At 39.9% G+C, this 19,690-nt stretch overlaps 1 protein-coding gene across 2 annotated transcripts in view; it reads right to left on the bottom strand.

The window, feature by feature from the left end:
* Nucleotides 1-19,690, bottom strand: part of ntrk3a (neurotrophic tyrosine kinase, receptor, type 3a) — a 159,689-nt gene that overhangs the window by 5,879 nt on the left and 134,120 nt on the right. For both annotated transcript variants that reach the window (XM_056740254.1, XM_056740255.1), the window contains exons 13-15: nt 11,076-11,206; nt 7,353-7,525; nt 6,392-6,635 (exon numbers count right to left, since the gene is read on the bottom strand). In XM_056740254.1, the coding sequence (XP_056596232.1) occupies nt 6,392-6,635; nt 7,353-7,525; nt 11,076-11,206 (548 nt within the window). The remainder of the gene's footprint in view (nt 1-6,391; nt 6,636-7,352; nt 7,526-11,075; nt 11,207-19,690) is intronic.

Here is a 19,690-nt window from a genome sequence, read left to right as displayed (position 1 = left end):
AAAATGAAATTCTGTATGTTCCCTTGTTCCTTCACTGACAGCATGTGCTCGAGCTGGCATGAGCCCCACCATCCAGGTTTGTGCAAAACCTGGTGAACCGTGTCATCCCAGCATGACTGAAAACTGTTCCAAAAGCACCTTGTGCGATACGATGGAAGTACAAAAATCATACCTATCGGAGGCCAGGTGTAAACATGGACATTGGACATCATCACAAATTTGCATATTCTATCAGTGGCTAGAAATAGTGTGAAACCTTAAGAGATAGTTCACCCCAAATTGTACATTCTGTCATCAGGACACACATGAAGATATTTTGGTAACCAAACAATGGCGGTACCCATTAACTTGCATTGGTTTTGTGTCCACACAATGGAAGTCAATGGGGTAAATGATGATAAAATGTTGATTACTGGGTGAACTATCCATTCTGTTTCTTTTCAAGTTTTAAACACACGCAAATATTTTAGGAAAATACCAAAAGAAGCCATTAAGAATGAATGAAGAGCAGGGAAACCAAACATATCCATAAAAGGCGCAGTTCTCGATTAACAGCGGCCACTAGCGTTGTATTATATATTTGCAACGAATCACTCAGTCCAAACCCGACGGTGGCCAACACTGTACAAAAAGATGTCGTTCTCTTGTTGACGCAGATAAGAGATTTTGCGAGCACAAGAAAGACTGTAGAAAGAGCAATGTCTCATTTATTACATAAAATGAAAGGCCTGTGGATTTTCAGTATAAAAAGAAGGATAAAAGTGAGGCAGGAGCTAGGAGCTGTGTTAATATTATAAAAACTTTCCAGGAGAGACACGTTAGGACCCGCGGTACGAAGGCTTTTAGCAGAGATACTCATAAATATCTATGGAGATACTGTCCAGACATTGGAGAGAATGATCGTCTAAAAATCACCCCTGAGGAGCGTTCTTTGATGCGTATCAATATGCGAGTAACATACTAACATGTTACTCGCATATTGTACATACTACATACTAACAATATTAGATATGTTGTTGTTGTAATATTAGCTGTGTGAAGGAGTAGTCGCATTTAACTCTTTTACTCATTGATGAATTAACTTTCGGTTAAAACTCGTGGGTCACATGGTTTCAAACCATAGAGCAAGATCCGTATGGTTCATTATGTAAGGTCTTCATACACATCTGAAGAAATGGTTTTGTATATTATATTGCATAAGATCCTCCTAATAATCCCGTATTGTTAATTTAAAGGAGTCCGATAGCTTCGAGCCATCAAACTACATGAGTAAAGTCTCCCTTCAGGCTGGGTCATCGATTGAAACAATAAAGCATGAATCATCTTCGCCATAAGCCGACATTGTACTGAATTGAGAATCTATATCCCGTTTGTGTTGACTTGTGTTAATTACAGCCATGCCAAGAAAAGCACTAGTGACGTTTCAATGGCGGCCCCGTGGTTACTGCGGCTATCAAATGGTAAGCGGTGACTGTGTATTCATTACAAGGCTCATTAGTGCGTTGATCACATGAGGGTCAGACCAGCAAGTTCACACACAAATAAAAAGAAGCCTGCCATGTGCTGTGCACTGCATGGCCCCAGAACACCAAACACGGCCGTTTGTGTATGCACGTATTGATCCTGTGCTTTTATTTTGTAAAATGCATTTATGTCTAACATGCAAAAATTGTAGTGCGAGCGTAGACAAGAACACAAATGTCCATTGGCTCGCATCCCACGATGCCTTGGCAGGCGTGTATCCCTGGCAACGGCGGTTGATTCTGCACGTGGCGAGCAAAAGAACGACATTACGACAATTAGGAAATATTTTGACTGTTTTCTCGTCTGATGATTTCAATGTTTATCAAACACACACACATGAGGGTCTCGCAATCATTTCAAGAGTGGTCTTCAATGAGAGCAAAAATATGAAATGACGATGGCATTAAGAGTACTGTCATTACAATCCTGTGTGTTTATATGTCATTAACGCATAATATGATGAGACAATATGAGACGTGTGTATGTTAATAAGCCACGCTTCTCTGCCTCTCACTGCAGCCAGTTTCTCACAGAGGAGGAAGATGTCCCACCGGCTCCAGTGATGTGTGGCAAATGTCCCTCCCCTCCCTGGATCTCAATGTCTGCCTCCTGCCTCTGCCCTTTAGGAAGTGTAAGCAATATGCCGGTCCTGCTGCGGTCGAACAACGCTCCTCTTGTTCCGCGAGATGGAGTTCAGGGCACTGCTGGGTCGCTGGTAGTGCTCCCCGTGCGTGGGCAGGAACTGCTCCCTATGGCCACACCGGGCTGCTCGTCTGGCTAACCCAGCCCACTTTAGTGTTATCGCAGTGTATGCCTGCCAGGAGAGTCAGCCGGGGATGAAGGGAATAAAACTATGAGCATCAGCAACGGAGAAAATGGGGAAAAAAATGGTCTGTATGGTGCCACAACGCAATCTCACGGCAATCGTAACTATTTTTAAGGCGGCTAATTCATACGTTACGTTGTATTATGATCTTATTTTAGCCTTTGTTTTGCTCATCGTACAATTCACATTCAGGCCACCATATATTGCATATATTCTATATATATATATAAACAATATACTGTATAACAAGAGACTGTTAAATGAATCGATTGCACAGATTGAATTTCCATATTTCTTAATAACGTAGCCGGATACCTCCTTGCCATCTTTTGTGCCGTGGCATGTTGCGACTGCATGTAAATCAGTCTGCGGGGCTTCGCGGAAATCGGAATGAAAACTGGCAGGGCGGTGACAAAAATGCCAACGCAATTTAAAAGGGCACCGATGAAAGGCAACACAATTAGCGTCTAGAGGGGGGAGAATCAGAGTCGAGAGGGATGAGAATTGCGTGGCGGTAATTAATGCGTATTAAAATCAATAGCATGTTTGTTCCAATAAACGGCTGATGAGAGATGATGTCATTAAAAGAAGACATTTCGACAGCATTAGGAAATGTGATTAGAATTCGAATTATTTTAAGATCTAATTTAGCTAGGGCTTGGGTTTTTTAAGATAACTGTGTAACGTTAAAAAACAACCAGAGGTACAGTAACGGGTTTTCTGAAATACAAAATTTACCAAGTTCGCTCAACTTTAGTCAGGTTTGGAGGCTGGCAAGGAGCCGGAACGCTTGGTTCCCGTGTCATTGTCCTCACCGCAAATGTACTCTGACAAACAAAACCCGAGGGCCTTCAAATCGACCACCAGCACTCCTCCATGTGCAAATAAGATTATACTCCACAATCAAACCAAACATGGATGCAGGAAGCCAAGCTCCTGATGAATACTGACTCTAGGCTAACCGGCTTCATTCTTTGCTGCTGGAGAATGAACATCATTATGTCACCAGGGCTTTCGGTTGCTATCTTGGTTCCTGGAGGTGGAGGTGTATGTGTCTAAGGCAGTTAAGAGCTACTTAACACACAGCTCTGTCAGGGACCTGTAGAGTCTGGACGGCGCTCTCACATTTAAATGTATATGAAGATTTACCTCAAAATAGTGATAGTGGACACGTTCTAAGACCAAGATACGTTAGACGATTTCCTCGGATACACACGCCAGGCGGGAAGTTATTTTATATTAATATTGATTAATATGATTTTTTATTACATATGAATTGTTTTAAATGAAATTACAAGGTCTGGAGGTTTACTGGAAGCCAAGCTTGGACCGCATAATGTTTGTTTAGTTGTTTTCCGCCGAAACCGTCTATAAGCTAAGCTAATGCTTAATATGAAGCTGTGAAGCTCATGCTAACTTAAAGTTCAATGCTATTTGAACGCTTATTGGTTCGTAACTATTGTACGAGGTGGCTAATACTTTTGAATCTGTAAGATGTGAAACATTAAATTGTTAGAAAAAGCTAGATTGAAGCCCCGCCCCAATCCTAAAATGATCAAGCACAAAAGATTAATTTACGAATAAAAAAATATATACGAAATAGTCCAAAAAAATATCAAAAAAGTAATTTTGTTGATGCACAAGACGCATAGGAAACATACAGTATTTCGGGGATCAACTCACAATTGATTCCAAATTAAATATTTAAAGTTAAAGATTAAGATGTTAACATTGATAATGCAATACAAATAACTATTAATGACATTGCATCATTTTTTGTGTGACTTCTCGATTGGGCAAATTTCAAAATGCCCATTTATTTGTTATTTTGAAGTGATTAATTGTTGAATTGGTGTCCCTGTAAAGCGTCCTTGAGCCTGGGAAAGGCGCCATAAAAATTAAACATATTATCAGTATAATTTACTATTAAAAATAAAGTCTCTACGCTTTGGGTATTTCTGTTATGGTGCCTATATGAAATATAAAATCCTTGAATAACATTGCTCTGTATAGTATATGTACGGCGGCATTTACACATCATCGTAATTCATTAATATTAAAGCACTGAAATTCTATGAATTCTATGAGACTAACCCTGACTTCTTTTCTGTATATTATCTTTCTCACTTTAACCTCAAAGTGATTTGCGAAGGACAACATACGGCTGCACATCTTAACGCATCGATGCGGATTGCCCGTGCGGATATTTGGAATAGCCTGTTCATAATGCCGATGGTTTTGGTCACTTCCTGTTTGTTAGGACGAGCAAATTGATAGATGTCTCTTTTGTGCTTCAAAGAGCAATCAGCCATCTCACAGTGCCATTAACTGAAAAGTAAGCCGCAGAATATAATAAGTGAGATGCAATGGACTATCTGACATTTACAGTTAATGTACCATATTTTCTCCATTGCGACTCTAAGTGATTCTCTGGGCACTGCAATAACCCTTATCAACTAATCAAATTTAAAAATCTTTTACTTTTTGAGACACAGCGGCTTTTTTTTTGCTTGTTGCTTTTTATGTATTTCCCTTTCGAAAAGGAGAATTGCGACCTAATAACGCTGTTCATTTGCACACACTTGCGTTGATTTAACACCCAATGTGTTTCAATAATCAACCTAATAATTCACAAACACTTCCAAAAATGTATAAAACACAATCTGCAAAGCACAATTTCTCATCCTGGAGGATGCAGGCGTTCCTTACTGGACGTGTACAGCATCACTCTACCCACCACTGTTATCCAGGGAACTGGATCGGGTTGCTGCTTCGACAAACATAAAATGTACACAAACATCTACTTTCAAATAAAATTTGAGTTAATACCAGCAGTTCATCTTGCCCTTTGACACATTGTCCATTTCAGGCATCGAGGTTCGGCATTACTCTCAAAGGCACGATGCCAATGCATCTACTGTAAAACATCCGTCAGGACATTTGCTAATTATGTCGTTTTACGTTTGGCTCTCGAATCACATCGTGACTTTGCCGTGACACAGGAAAATTCTCATTTACCTTTAGCGAGGAGCATTCAAAGCGGCGAGATGAACGATCATGTACGAATCGGCCTAATCTAGTCGAGCGTGAGTCAAGCTCTTTAAATTCAGCATCACCTCATTCATCCTCTTTTTGAGAGCTAAGTGAAAACATACATTTGAATTCATTTAGGACCCTCAGCTTGCAAATTGGGCCCTCTGTCATCTGGGCCAAAGCTACAGAAAGGAGCATGTCTGTGTCAAGTCAAGGCAAGATTCTGATTGAGGGTCGAATGCAGAAGACGTCGCCGAGTGCAAATGGGTTTTAAGGATGTAATTGAGCTAACTAGCATGAATAAATCAGAATGGTATGGTATGAAATGAGTCTCAAGTCTAAAGTCATAAGCTTTCAATTTGGACGTCCAAATTATTGATGCAAATGCTGGAGATTAGCAAAATATGTATATTGTAACTTGTTTCTTCTTCAATATGTATTAAAAAATGTCAAATTTGTTAAATCATTAGACTGTGTTTATGACAAATATATCAAAGTTTAAAATATAATAATGTAAGAATTAAAACAGCATCTTTAAATATGGTGGGTTTTGTTATTGTGTTCATAGATAAAAATTAGGTAAATTCATCTAAAATTAAAATATTTTCTCTTGTGTGTTTCACAAATTACTAAATAAGATGACACCAAAAGCGATGACGTTTAAATTTTTGGTTCAACTTGTGCAAAATCTGCTTTAAAATACCAATATTACAACTTGTGAAAAAGTTAAAATCAAGCAATTGTTAGGTGTGTAATTATGAATCCGCAATAAGTCAAAATTCAAGACAAGACGTCAATTTGTGTTTGTTAATATTTGATGATTAATCAATGACCTCATTATTAACTGTACTTGCACATTATGAATGCAAGAAAAATATGACAACAAACAATCTCAGTCCTGCATAATTCATTTAGACCTTATTAAACTTTAATGCTATGTGTTTTCCATTAACTTTCATCATAAACTTTTTGATTGAACACATGTCACTCAAATGAATCCACTCTTACCCGATAGTAATCCGTGCTGTAGATGTCTCTTGACATTCCGAAGTCTCCGATTTTCACCAGCAGGCCGTTGCCCACCAGGCAGTTTCGTGTCGCCAGGTCACGGTGGACAAAGTGCTGAGACCCCAGATAGACCATCCCTGATGCGATCTGAGTGGCTATATGCAACATCTGAGACAAACCCAGTTCTCCGTTGTTCTGAAGTGGCTGACCATCAACAAGAATTATCGCGTCTGGACCGTGAGCTCTGTAAGGATACGTGAGAATTTTTGAAAACCAATGCATTTGTTTCAATAAACACAACGTTAAAATAATATTACATTAACATCTAATGGTCGATTCATGTCCGTGCCATGCACATTAAAGTTGCTCGACATTTTTGTTCCTTCATCACCCGCAACCAGCGCTGTCTGCCTATGCAAAATAACCCTGTACGATGCAATTTGCATTCCTGTCAGTTTTCTCCGGCCCTTTCATGAAATCTTCTTACGATGTCATTACGTATCAAGCAGTTTTGACGAAACCTGTTATCCCCCTAATCTGGCAAGCAGGACAGAGAAAGCAATTTCTGCTCTCCAGACAGCGTCTTGTCGAAAGCAATGTACACCTGTGTATCCACTTCCTGTTACTTGTTCAATACCTCTGTGGAAAGTTGTAACCTATCCATCAAAATCTCACGGGGCCCACCTGACATCACAACGCTACACTTTGCATTGTAATGACAGGCGACTGTGTTTATATTGTTGTAGTGGAATATTTCTACTTAAAATAAATTAATACGTTTCACACTGCATCACTGTATATAAAATATACACTTTCCCTTATACACTTATATATGTTTTGTAAATCAAACACATTAACCCCAATCGGCTAGCAGCCCAATGAAATATTCGTACATTATTATTTTCCACTGTGATGTTATTCACAAATTGATCGGATTGATTATTGCACAGCACCCACACACCTCAGAAACTTGTTGAGGTCTCCATGCTTCATGTACTCAAAGACCATGATGATCGGGTCGCCGTCCACGCAGACACCGTAAAACTTCACGATGTGATCATGCTGAAGGTTGGTGAGCAGTTCAGCCTCTCGCTGGAAATCTTTCCTGGCTGAAAGTGTGGGATCCTTCAGCGTCTGCGAAACCAACCCAACAACAAGACAGACGGTTTATTTCCCAATAGACACTAAATTAGCTACTGAAGTACAAACTGACCAACAATATTTATCATACATGCTTATTTGCTGGGAAAAGAAAATGCAAATATCCACAGAAATTCAAACATGCATGCATTAGAAAATGTTCAACAATTGCAATAGCATTAGAAAAGGAGTTTTGAAATGAAAATTGTTGTTTTGTGAAATGTTGCGAAACATTTTTACAATTGTAGGCATAGTTAATCATTCAAATGAGTGAGGATCATTTCCTTTTACCTTTTTAACAATTCATCAGGTTAATTAGATTAACAGCTTTAAGAAATGTGCGTTCTATAACTGACATCTGTCTTCATGGTGTATTTACATATATCTGCGTTAGGGCCATCAATCGTTATTTGCGACTAATCGTATGCAAACTGAATGTTTTAAGAAATATTTACATAGGTATAAACATTGTTGTTTATATTATATTTAAATATTTAAATTATACATGCATGCGTGATTTATATACATAAATGTACACAAAACAAATCATGTAAACAAAAACGTTTATTTTGCATAAGATTAGTCACGAATAGCCCTAATTTGGGTATACAGAACCTTATGTGTGCATTTAAGCTATACAACCGCAAACAATTTCGATTACGAGCATTTTTTTGAAAGTGCATTCAAATACATAATCAAATTGTATACGACTTGTGTGTAAATGGCACATATATTGCACAGTATTTCTGAAGTTCAATAAAGAAACAATGTAATCAAGTTGCTAAAGTGCATTTTGTCATTCAGGTGACAGCAAACTCACAACACTTCGTACACTGTACAGTATATTGCATTCTCTGTCATTTTTAATGCACACTTTAATGGACAGACCAATAAATCCAGCGCACCAAAACCACAAGTCTTGGCAGAAAGATGCACAACCCAAACCTCTAAATGACCAACACGACTTCTTTGATTGCCTCCTGTGACCCTCTCTGTCTTTCAAGAGATTAAACAGTTTCCTGGCCTTATCTGTCTTTTTGTCAGAGCATGTCTGATCTTATATCACGTCATTCAAGAAAAAATAACCCCCCGCGCGGTCTGTGTCCTTGGCCGTGATATGTCAATTGTTTCCCGGTCCCTCTCTCTGCCTCACGATGCACTGCGGCGTTTGCAAGCAATCGCTCCTTCAATTATATGATAATTGCGTTTCGCTCGCAGACCTCGCAGTTTAATTTTAATTACAGCTACCGTGGGTTAATCTATATCAGGGATGGGAAGAGGGGGATGCGTATTGGATGGATGGGGGTACCGATTCACAGATGGCAAGGTATCTGTCCTTATCCATAATGCTTTACTGCCTCTATGTTGCTAAATTGGCCACCTGCACAGGCTGTGGAGAGCACAGGGGATATCCAGCAGCACCTGGGAGGTTGTCACTAGAAATCGGGGTTGGAGGTCTCTGGCATCAGGTGGAGACAGGAGATAACGAAGACACAAGTGTGGTTTTGGCAGATCTTAGGCCAAAACATCAAGGAAATGATGACCTGGGTGAGCTGGATGCATTTTAAACAACAGCTGGTCTAATGGAGCTTAATGAAGCCATGTGCTACTCCTAATCAAGTCCCAGAGGAATATTTCTCTGTAAAAAGATTCTGTCCTCATTTCATTCAGAAGCTGTATATAATTCAATAAAACAAAAGAAGGTATTTTGAGAAATGTCTAAAGGGCCATACAATGGAAGCAATGGAGACCAATGTAGTTTGGTTACCAACGTTCTTCAAAATATCTTCTTTTGTCTTCTGCAGAAAAAATAAAGTCATACAGATTTGAAATGACATGAGGGTGAGTAAATGATGAACAAATTTTTATTTTTGGAAACCATCCCTTTAAGAGACGTATTCGCAGCGGAGTCACTTTTGCACATTTTATTATTACAGCGATAAACCTTTTGTGGAGGTTTTATGGATATAAAAGGTTCTTTATGGAACCAAATACAGCGATAAAACATTGAAAAACATATTTTTAAACATCTAAGCAAAAGTTTTTAGTCCCACATCATTAAAGGGATACTTCACCCGGAAATGATGATTTAGTCTCCTATGTTCTGAACACATAGAAAGATATTTGGAAGAATGCTTATAACCAAGCAGATCTTGCACCCCATAGTAGGACAAATATTATATCATTTTTTGTTATGTTGAACAGGAAAGAAGACATTTTGAAGAATGTAGGAGAGAAAACAGTTTTGACTACCATTGTATTTTTTCCTACTATGAGTCAATGGGTGGCAAAGTGTGTCTGGTTATAAGCATTCCTCAAATATCTTTCTCTGTGTTCACCAGAACAAAGACATTTATGCAGATTTGTAACAACTCGAAGGTGAGTAAATGAATTTTCAAATTTGGGTGAAGTATCCTCTTAACAACAATTTTCAGTTAGTGTCTTTGGGTCCACTATAAAACGCTTTCGGAAATTAACTTTAAGAGCCTTAAAGCAAAGAATTGCTCTAATTTCCAAAAGTAGCTCTATCCGAGTGTCTTTGAGTGTGCTTTTATATGGTTTACTCAATGCTGACCAGAATATCAATTGAAGCATCCACATCTCATTATTTGACATGCTTCTCGGGGGGATACAAGCGTTGTAAACACATGAAGTGCGTTGCAGGCAGCTAACGCCAATTTATAAACATTCTGAGCTTGATAAGGACTTCATATTCAGTGTGAGACATAAAACAAGTGTTAGTCAACAATACCAGGATTCACACATATAACTGCGGGCTATTTTGCATGTGATGAATAGCTGTAATATACGTTAAAATGTGACAAAATTAAAGTTTTAATACCGGGTGATGGAACGTTCAGTCATATATAATAAAACCCTTCCAGTCTTTCAATCAATTTGCACGTCGGGTTTGCTGACGAAGACTGGCTGACGTTTCTTTAGAGGGGGCGGGATCAGACGTTTGACTCGTACTTCAAAAGTAATAATAAATAAATAATGTTTGAAATTGCTAGCATCTTCCACGAAGTCTTCAATCGTTGACATTTCAAAACCGACAGACTGTCTTCTTATAGATCAGCATTGAGTCACATTTCAACAGACTGCCTGAGCCTGCTGAATGCCGACTCCTTTGACCTTGGTGGACGGACCAGTGTGGTAAAGCAACTTAAAGCATTTTCCAGCCTCTGTCTGCCCACAGCGATGACTCATTGCCTGTCAATGACATGGAGACCAACAGTACCACTTCAGTATCTTTAAAACCCCCCAAACCTTACATCACTGCCAAATATTAAACACAACTGTAGCTGATCTCTCCTCCTAGCGCGGCCGAGCTCCATCTCATCATTGATCTTAGTCAACAAATCCTCCACCGCCCGGCCGTCTAGCGATTGTTCCCCGAACGAAACCCCTCTTTGCCAGGCACAGGGGGATCAACTGTATATGTCATATGAGGGGGGCTGGACGAGGGGCTTGACCTTTCGAATGAATCCTGCGTAACTAGAGAGCGAAATGGCCCTGTTGCGATGGGCCGATCATTTCTTACCTTGACAGCCACTAGCATTTTGTCCTTAGTGGGGCTTAGGTTGTAGCACTCTGCCAGGAACACCTTCCCAAAGGCCCCTTCTCCCAGTTCCCTCTTGAGCACAATGTCTCGCCGCTTAATGTGCTGTACGTCTGAAAAGAGAGAAAGAGATAGAGATTAAACAGATTGTGTGACAATCTTTCTGGGGGCTATTGCGTTAAAACTGTGGTTATTAGAAATGTGTGAGTTGGATTCAAGTCGACTTGACAGAAAAGCGTTCCCAAAAATCCCTCAGATCAACTCCTATGGACAGCTTCAGTTCACGCTAAATATTCCATTTGTCTTCCGAAAGGTAACGCAAGGTCACGTAGCCTTTGATGAACATGATGCATCGATGCCACACTTTGATGTTCTTTATAAACGATGTTAGATGGCTGCTGTGATCTCGACGGTATTTCATTTAACCGGCCTGCCAAAACATATGCCCAGCGTATACGTTTACACCACGCACGTCAGAACGAAGTAATTTGCATCGTTTTTCTTCAAAAGCTTTGCGTGGGCTCTCGCAGGGAGCCGTGTTATCCGACGAACTCCTAAATATGAGAGATCAGGTGGATTTGCCACTCAAACAGCGATGAATGAAGCACGCTTGGTCTACCGGGCAGAGTAATGGAGCAGCGACCGGTCTGCCTGCGGTTCAAGTCCCCGCTGAGCTTTACTGCGGCTCTGCCCTTGAGTGAGAAGTGTAACCTCAAGCGCCTTCATAAATACTGCCGCACGCTTCAGACGGCAGGTAATAATCGTCCGTGATCATCGTTGGCCTGACTTTGATGTACAGACGGTCGTGAAATGTTATGAAGGAATGTGATTGATAGGACGCAATATGGCGTGTCACAAATGATAACAAAAGGCAACCTTTAATTTATATGCGAGTTGGAAATTCCTAACTTATACAGTATAATATATACAGGATACTTTATTGACCCATTTTTTTGTCATACCCAGCAATTCTGCTATTAGATCTAGGAAATGCGTATTTTCCAGACAACTAGGATTTTCGATATTCCGCAATGCAAAAAATACGCTTAAAAGGGCAGTATTATGGCTTCATTAGTATGAACCCAGTTACATTTCCCAAAACTGTATACAAGTTATCAGCACTAGGTATTTTGCGATACGAATAGAAACGTCAAACTGATCGGATTTAACCGCGGCTACAGACGCCTAACACGTCATGATGTAATGCGGTTCGAGTGGGTCCTTAATCTCCGTACCATCCACCTGCTCCAATTTCCAGTTCCCAGTCTGCTGCGAGGCAGCGAGCTCCATATGGCCGACCACGACAGCATCTGGTATTTACTCCAAACAGGAGTTTTGGATAAGCCACCTTCCAACATCAATACTTACTGCCCAAAGCAAGCAGCCATTCCACCATTTCTCTTTCAAGACTAGAAAAAATCTAAAGCAAATATTGATGAATGGACAGCACTTGAGGGTAGACTTTTTCGTATTAGCTGGCAACTTCCCAATTCTCCGTCTAACCAGAGGCCCTAATCAGCAGAAACATATTAGGCACAATTTCATTTAGGGATGCTGAGGCAATTGCCCAGCGTGGCAGACGTCCAATGACGATGGTAAATATTTCTGCTTCAACCGTAAGCGCACTCAATTTTACAAGCGGAGGGTTTTTTCGCCGCACTGCTGGAGATTAAGACAAAAGATGGCGAACACACTTCCGAACTAATTAAAAAGCATTTGTTTCGTCAGGACAGGCGAAGACGGTGAGAGTGGCTGAGACAAGAAGAAGAGAGATCGTGGTTCTGTGCTCTTTCTTTTTTCGCGGTCTCAATTTTCTTGTGATTGATAGGTTTACAATTAGCAGGTAATAGGTGCAAGAAGCACTTTCAGTCTGACTAACAGATGAAAGGAATAGTTGAATCAATTGAATAACTTTGCAGGACTTGTCATTTTGCAGCTTGACAGTCCTAGTCAACATTTTACGGAATCAAAGAGAGGACAAAGATCCTTGTGCGCAACAAAGATAGAAAGACATGCAGATTAGGAACGACAAGAAAAATGACACAATTTGACGGAAATTAATTTTCGAGTGCACTATCACTTTAAGAAACATTGTGTTTAGCCCCCAGGATGCATTGTGAGAGGCCACTCTTGGGAAGGGGTTGCCACACTAGACATGATCGTTCTGAACGTAGCGAGCGAGCAGGTGGGAATACAGGACAACGATTTCATCCTAATTAGGATTTTTTGTTGTTGTTGTTGTTGTTCTCTGGCAGATGTTTAACTCGCTCTCAACGCAAATGACACAGCAGACCAGAGCGAGGCTGATTCGGGTTCAACTGCGTGCAAATGTCTGCACGGAAACTTTCAGGATTAGGTTGGACTCGCCCTGCAGCAATTTACCTCCTCTCTGGATCTAAAGACAGCACTAAATGAAGCTGAAAGAGCACCTGTTCATTTCGAGCCGGCCCCAATGTTATTTTCTTCTGCCTGATGATTTAATGCAATTACGAATGTTTTTGTAAATAGCCCTGGTAAAATGTTATACGCTCTCGGAAGTTTGAGAAAATGTCAAAAATGGATAAATAAAAATGGAAGAAATAAGGAAAACAAAACAGGTATCTTCATAAAATCTTGAATCATGCATCAATTCACATTTGTGGGTTAAAAACGAACAGATTCAATGACGTATTTTAATTCTTTTTCAAATGATCATTTAAGTAAATTATATATATATTTTTATGAAAACATCAATTGAAATTCAACAATTTATTTGATTTAATTCCAATTGATGTTTTCATAAAAATATATATATATTTAATTAGTCATCCTTATTCTAGCCGGACTACTTAAGTAACAACAATAGGACAATATCTGGCTGAGATACAACCGTTTAAACATCTGTAATCTGAGAGTGCAAAAAAATCTAAATACTGAGAAAATTGCCTTTGAAGTTGTCTATCAGGGGCACTGTAGCAGGTCATCCACTCACAAAAATTAAGTTTTTATATATTTCAGGTAGGAAATTTACAAAATATCTTCATGGAACGTGATCCTTACCTAACATCCTAATGATTTTTGGCATAAAAGAAAAATCGATAATTTTGACCCACACAATGTATTTTTTCTTTTACTAAATATGTTCCCGTGCTACTTAAGACTGGTTTTGTGATCCAGGGTCACATATGAACATATCTATCGGCTCATAATGAAACACAAATGATTGACTGACTGTGTCCATTGAAAAATTCTGAGTGAAAATGAAATACCACGTCAAGATGACCCAAAATACATCGTTTATCCTTTATTTAACTGGTTGATTTAAAGCAACTCGTCATGCCTTAAGCCCACGCTAAATAGAGCCCTGTGTGACTCGGCCACATGTGTTAGCGAGGACATCCAAGTGTTATTTCGTTCGCAGGCTCTGTGCTACACAAGCGCCCTCAAGATGCTATTAATAAAGCATGTGGGTGCAGTCATTTGCAGACAAGGTTAATGCACGCTTGTCTTCTGTATCTCCGCTGCCATGTGTACAACCTCCGCCTGCTATCGCGACTGACAGTCAAGAAAAGCCCCACCAGGACCTTCAGAATGGAACGTGGGACGTGTTCCTGTCTGTAAACAGGCACGCAGGCCGTCCGTCAGAAGCTTGCTGCAGCGCACAGACACGCCCACCTAACAGCCATGCGTCTTACATAAACACGACTGCGGCATTTCCCTCCCCCATGAGCGTACAACAGAGCATCTCACGGATCGGACCCGTAGCGACAACACGTCTCGCAGGGACGATACGCTGCTCACCTGTAGGGAAAAATCACTTGCTGTTGTGCATCTCATTTTATTCATCTTATTTCCACCTTATGCTCTCGCGTTCTGTCTGTGTGTCTCTTTGTTTGCACTTTTCTATGTTTCCAACTGCGATGCACAAAGCAGGACCGACTGGAAAAATGGCCTTCTGTTCAAATGAAATACCAACATCTTTATTAAAGATGATACTCAGCATAAACAAACTGGAAATCAATTATTCTCTGCTGCTCAGAATGCAAAGACAGGAAGTTGTGCTTTATTGCCACAAGCGACCACTGTTTAAGGCAATGAAGAAGAAATGAAAATGTGCTAGAAGCATGTCCGGTGTTTGGCTAGAGTGGACCAACCAGCCGGTAAAAAAGATAAATAGATAATAAATACTAATAATAAAAATACTGTATGTATTTGTTCATGTTTTATGGTTTTATGTCGGAACACCCCTATGTATAACTAAGAAAACATGTTCCCCGGAGAAGCATTTCAGATACAACATGGTACAGTAAATCTGCACATGATTTTTGTGAAATGATGTGAAAAAAAAAGAAAATAAACGGGATGCGGGATGAATGGCTTTTGATCTGCAACTCTAAATCTAAAGCTATACAGTAACTTACTGTAATGCTTAAGGCCTGTACGGTCTCCATAATGTATTATAATTCATTCATAAGGCCTATACTTCAAATCAGCTCAATACTCTCATTAATAATTATAATATCATAATCTGCCAAATGCATACATGTAAACGAGTTGTATTTAAACGTACAATAAATAACGCCATAATGCACTATATAGTAAATACATCTTAAAAAAAAGCAAATACTGCTAGATGAACTACAACACGATCTCAGAAGTCACTCAGAAATGGATTCGTGTAAAGATGTCAAAACTTAAAGGGAGGAAAGAGACACACATAAAGAAAAAACGGCAGAAACAGTCTTATTTCATGAAACCACAAAACAGCTCAAGCAAACATGACAAACATGAATAAGAAATAAGGCTTAACCGCAGGCGACGGCGTGTGAAAAACATGTTATCACGTGTGCGGAGAGGATGAAGGGATGAAGGCCATATGCTTCAGTCAAGAACTCGGGAGCGTTGTGGTGTCGTATGTATAGGGGAAGCATAACATAAGTATTGAAAGTCAATACTGAACCATGAAACACTTACTGACGCACAAAGACATAAAGTGTTTGAAAAGCAGGCTATGTGCATGTTTTTATAGTGTTTGGAAAAAAGATAAATCGTTGTAAAGGCTTCTGAATATCAATTCTAGTTGGACCAATATTGCCTCTTACGAAAAGAAGGACATTTCTGACACCACTGAAATCAATGCAGATCCAAAAGGATTTAGATGGAAATACACCACAGATGAGATACAGATGCTTTTAGAAAAAAACTGTGGAAATCAGTTATAGTTATAAAGTTGTGCGCAAAATAAAAATATGAAAGGTCTCAATACTAACAGCACAAAATCATTCCCCAGCTCTTTAGCTTGTATGTGAACAAGCTCTGATGGACAATTTAAGAAAACCAGAGAACATTGAAAATCGTACAACAGAGAGTGATTATATTCATGCCTTGCCATGACCGAAATTACCGATCGATATCTGTTTACTGCGACGCCAACTAAGATACAAAGCCGCGGCTAAACGTTCTCGCATTACAGATTAATGGCAAGACATGCGGCTTTGATTGGAGCGGCTACTCAATTACAGAATTCCTCCTGTGTTTCCATTCGATCCGAGAGGCTGGAGGAGTAATGTCCAGCCGCTCCGGCTCAGAGGGAAGGGAATTAACGGAGCGTGGAACACGTTAGTCCACAGCAAGTCACATCGGGTCGGGCTTTAGGAGATGGAGTGACCCGGAGTACACATTCCCCAGATGATTGAGCTGGATGAAACTGTGTGGGTCCGAAATGTTAAAAGCTGTCACAGTTTGTCCCATTTTTTCAATTGGGGAAAGAAAGAAAGATAGAAAGAAGAAAGAAAGAAAGCCTAGTAAAAAAACACCTAGTCATATCCTTAAAAATCATTCTAAAGTGCAAATTCTCAGTATAAGCACAGTTGAAAATGGTTGTGCTGCCTAATGAAGTGTAGAAATCACAATATACTTGCTGTTTTATATTTGGAACTGCAGATCAAATTTTGGTTTAATAATGTCCAAAAATAAAATTATTCCAACATTCTTCCTCAAGAGATGGAGGCCATTCAACAGGCTCTTGTCTTGAAGAAGAAAGCAAACTGGATGTAAGCTGGTCAGAGAGAGCAGTCGATGACCCAAATGCACAACAACAAGAGGGCGCATCGGAGTCTCTAGTTGGAGACACAGCTGGCAACATTATTAAACAGAACAAGCCAAACACCAGCTTCATCTGCGACAGATGTTGCCACAGAAATTCAGAGAAGGCGACATCTGACACTGGCAAATATCGGCAGAATGAGCAAAACAACTTGAAGTCTGGATGGTAAACCATCAAAAATGGTATCGTGACTGGATGAAAGGCATCAAGTTGTTTAACTGAAAAGGTCCAGGAGAAATGCCATAGTAGCCTACTGAACTACTACAGAAAACATGGAACCAAAAGTCAAATCAATATTACACAAAGCTTTATGTAACAAATGCCAACCAAAAGGGACAGTTCACCCTAAAGCTAAATTCTGTCATGATTAAAACACCCTCAAATCTTATTACATTTCTTTGTTCTGAAACTTGGAAGAATGCTTGAAACCAATACGTTCTTGGCCATCATTGACTACCAAAGTACAAAATGTAAGTTAAAAGTGCCCAAGGATTGTTTGCTGTCCTACATTCTTCAAAATATCTACTTTTGTGAACAAAGACATTTATAAAGCATTTTTTCCTACTACGGTAGTCAATGGTGGCCGAAAAGTGTTTAGTTACAAGCATTCGTCCAGATATCTTTATCTGTGCTCATCATAACAAAGAACTGTATACAGATTTCAAACAACTTGAGGGGGATTTTTTGGGTGACTTGTCGCTTTAACGTAACTTTTACCAAGGAAAAAATGTATCAAGTTCTCCAAACCCCCTAGAATATTACAATCCCAATTTCAGATTTTTTGAACAACAGTTTATTTAGCATCATAATTTATTTTGTTTATAAACTCCTGTGAGAGGAAGATATTTCTAATACTGCCTCAAAGGAGTTTTAACACGACTGTACTGTTCTAAAGCTTTAATCCGACAGATTTACATGCATTACTCGCATCACTGTTACGCGTGAAATCACGAGCACGTGCGCATGTGTCCGCGCGGGTCACGCAGACCCAATTATCTTGTACCTGAAAGTACATTTGTGTACGGCGATAGGTTGTTTCTGGCAAGCTCTCGAGAGCTGAAAAAGCTTGAGCCGTGTTTCCACAAATAATGAATACATTACTATTGAAAACTCACCGGGCCAGAAGTCAACACAGATAATTTAAATACATTTATACACAAAGCAATTTGTGTACCAAACAAGGCTAATCCACGGAGCACGTGTCCCGTTCTCTCTTTTGCTTTAGGTGATTAAGACGTGGAGTCTGGGATGACAGACGACGGGGTCAGTGGATAAAAGTTACGGCATCAAACATTGACGTCAGTCTAATCTTTGCATTCAGATCCGGCCCTTTATGTAGAGGTTGATTGGGTTAATTCATTAGGTTGAAGAGGCACCGGACTAATGATTTTATTATGCGGCATATTGTGAAGGAACGTACGGGGAAAATAAGATGAAGCGAGCTGATGAAGGTTAAACATTGTTGCCAAATGACCGTTACGCCACTGTGTTGCAATTAAAGTGTTTTTAATGAGTTGGGAGGGACACATTTGCATATTTAGTGTGGTATAGGGCACGGGACCCAGGAGAGAACATGGCGAAAGTAAACGTGTTTACATTAGCCGCTTTTTTTGTCGTATGTCTGTTTTAAAAATACATATATAAAAATACGCAAACATAGAGATGGTTCAGCATGTTTAGAGAAACTGACCTGTGTTTGGATGTTTTTTACAAATCGCTCAATATTGGTTTACTGCTGATTCAAATATGGGTTTAATTGGGCATGAGAGCTTTTGGAATAGGGTTGAACTTCATAACTGTGGCCACCTGAGAAAGTATTGATGCAACTGTTTTCAATTTGAGCATGAAATTTGCGTCCAAAATTTGCGCACGTTAAAAAATAAACCTTAAGACTTTGCACAATGGACTGTATGTGCAAAGACGTTCGATGTCGCTATATGTCGCACTGTGCTAGTCTCTTGCTACGAGGTTGTTAGAAGGCGTTCCTAGCTTTGGTTGCTCTACTAACATTTATAAACAAACTATGCAGTAACTGACGATAGACGGATGACGTGAGCTCCGCTGCTTTACTCCCATTGGTAGTCGCTCCCGAAAGCCGCTCATCATTTGCATAGATTTGAGCAAATCTCAACTTTGTCGCGCCACTAAACACATCCACTTCATGTCGCCAACGGTCACTGCCACTCGTCTCGCCGGCTCTCCATTGAAATGAATGACATTGCCTTTGTCTCTGGGTGTAGATGGCGGTGTGAACGAACAGTTAAAGCCTCAGATTCCCTCGGTTCGCATAAACGTCTCATGTTATGGCGTCCGCTCGAATGGAAGAGATTAAGATACAGACGGATGAGAGGAAGGGGGCATGACTTCTGGAGATGGGGGGCGAGAGCTCGGATTGGAGTCAATCTTTTGATATTGATTGCATCTGGGGAAAATTCATTTCTGGCTCATAATTTGAGAGCAGAGAGCATCTATCGCTCGCCGGCGGTATAGGGGAGGGTGCGAGGAGGTAGCA

Source organism: Triplophysa dalaica, chromosome 24 (assembly GCF_015846415.1).
Source record: "Triplophysa dalaica isolate WHDGS20190420 chromosome 24, ASM1584641v1, whole genome shotgun sequence".
Taxonomy (NCBI): Eukaryota; Metazoa; Chordata; class Actinopteri; order Cypriniformes; family Nemacheilidae; genus Triplophysa; species Triplophysa dalaica.
Note: the sequence above shows the minus strand (reverse complement) of the source record. Positions and strands in the feature narration are given on the sequence as shown.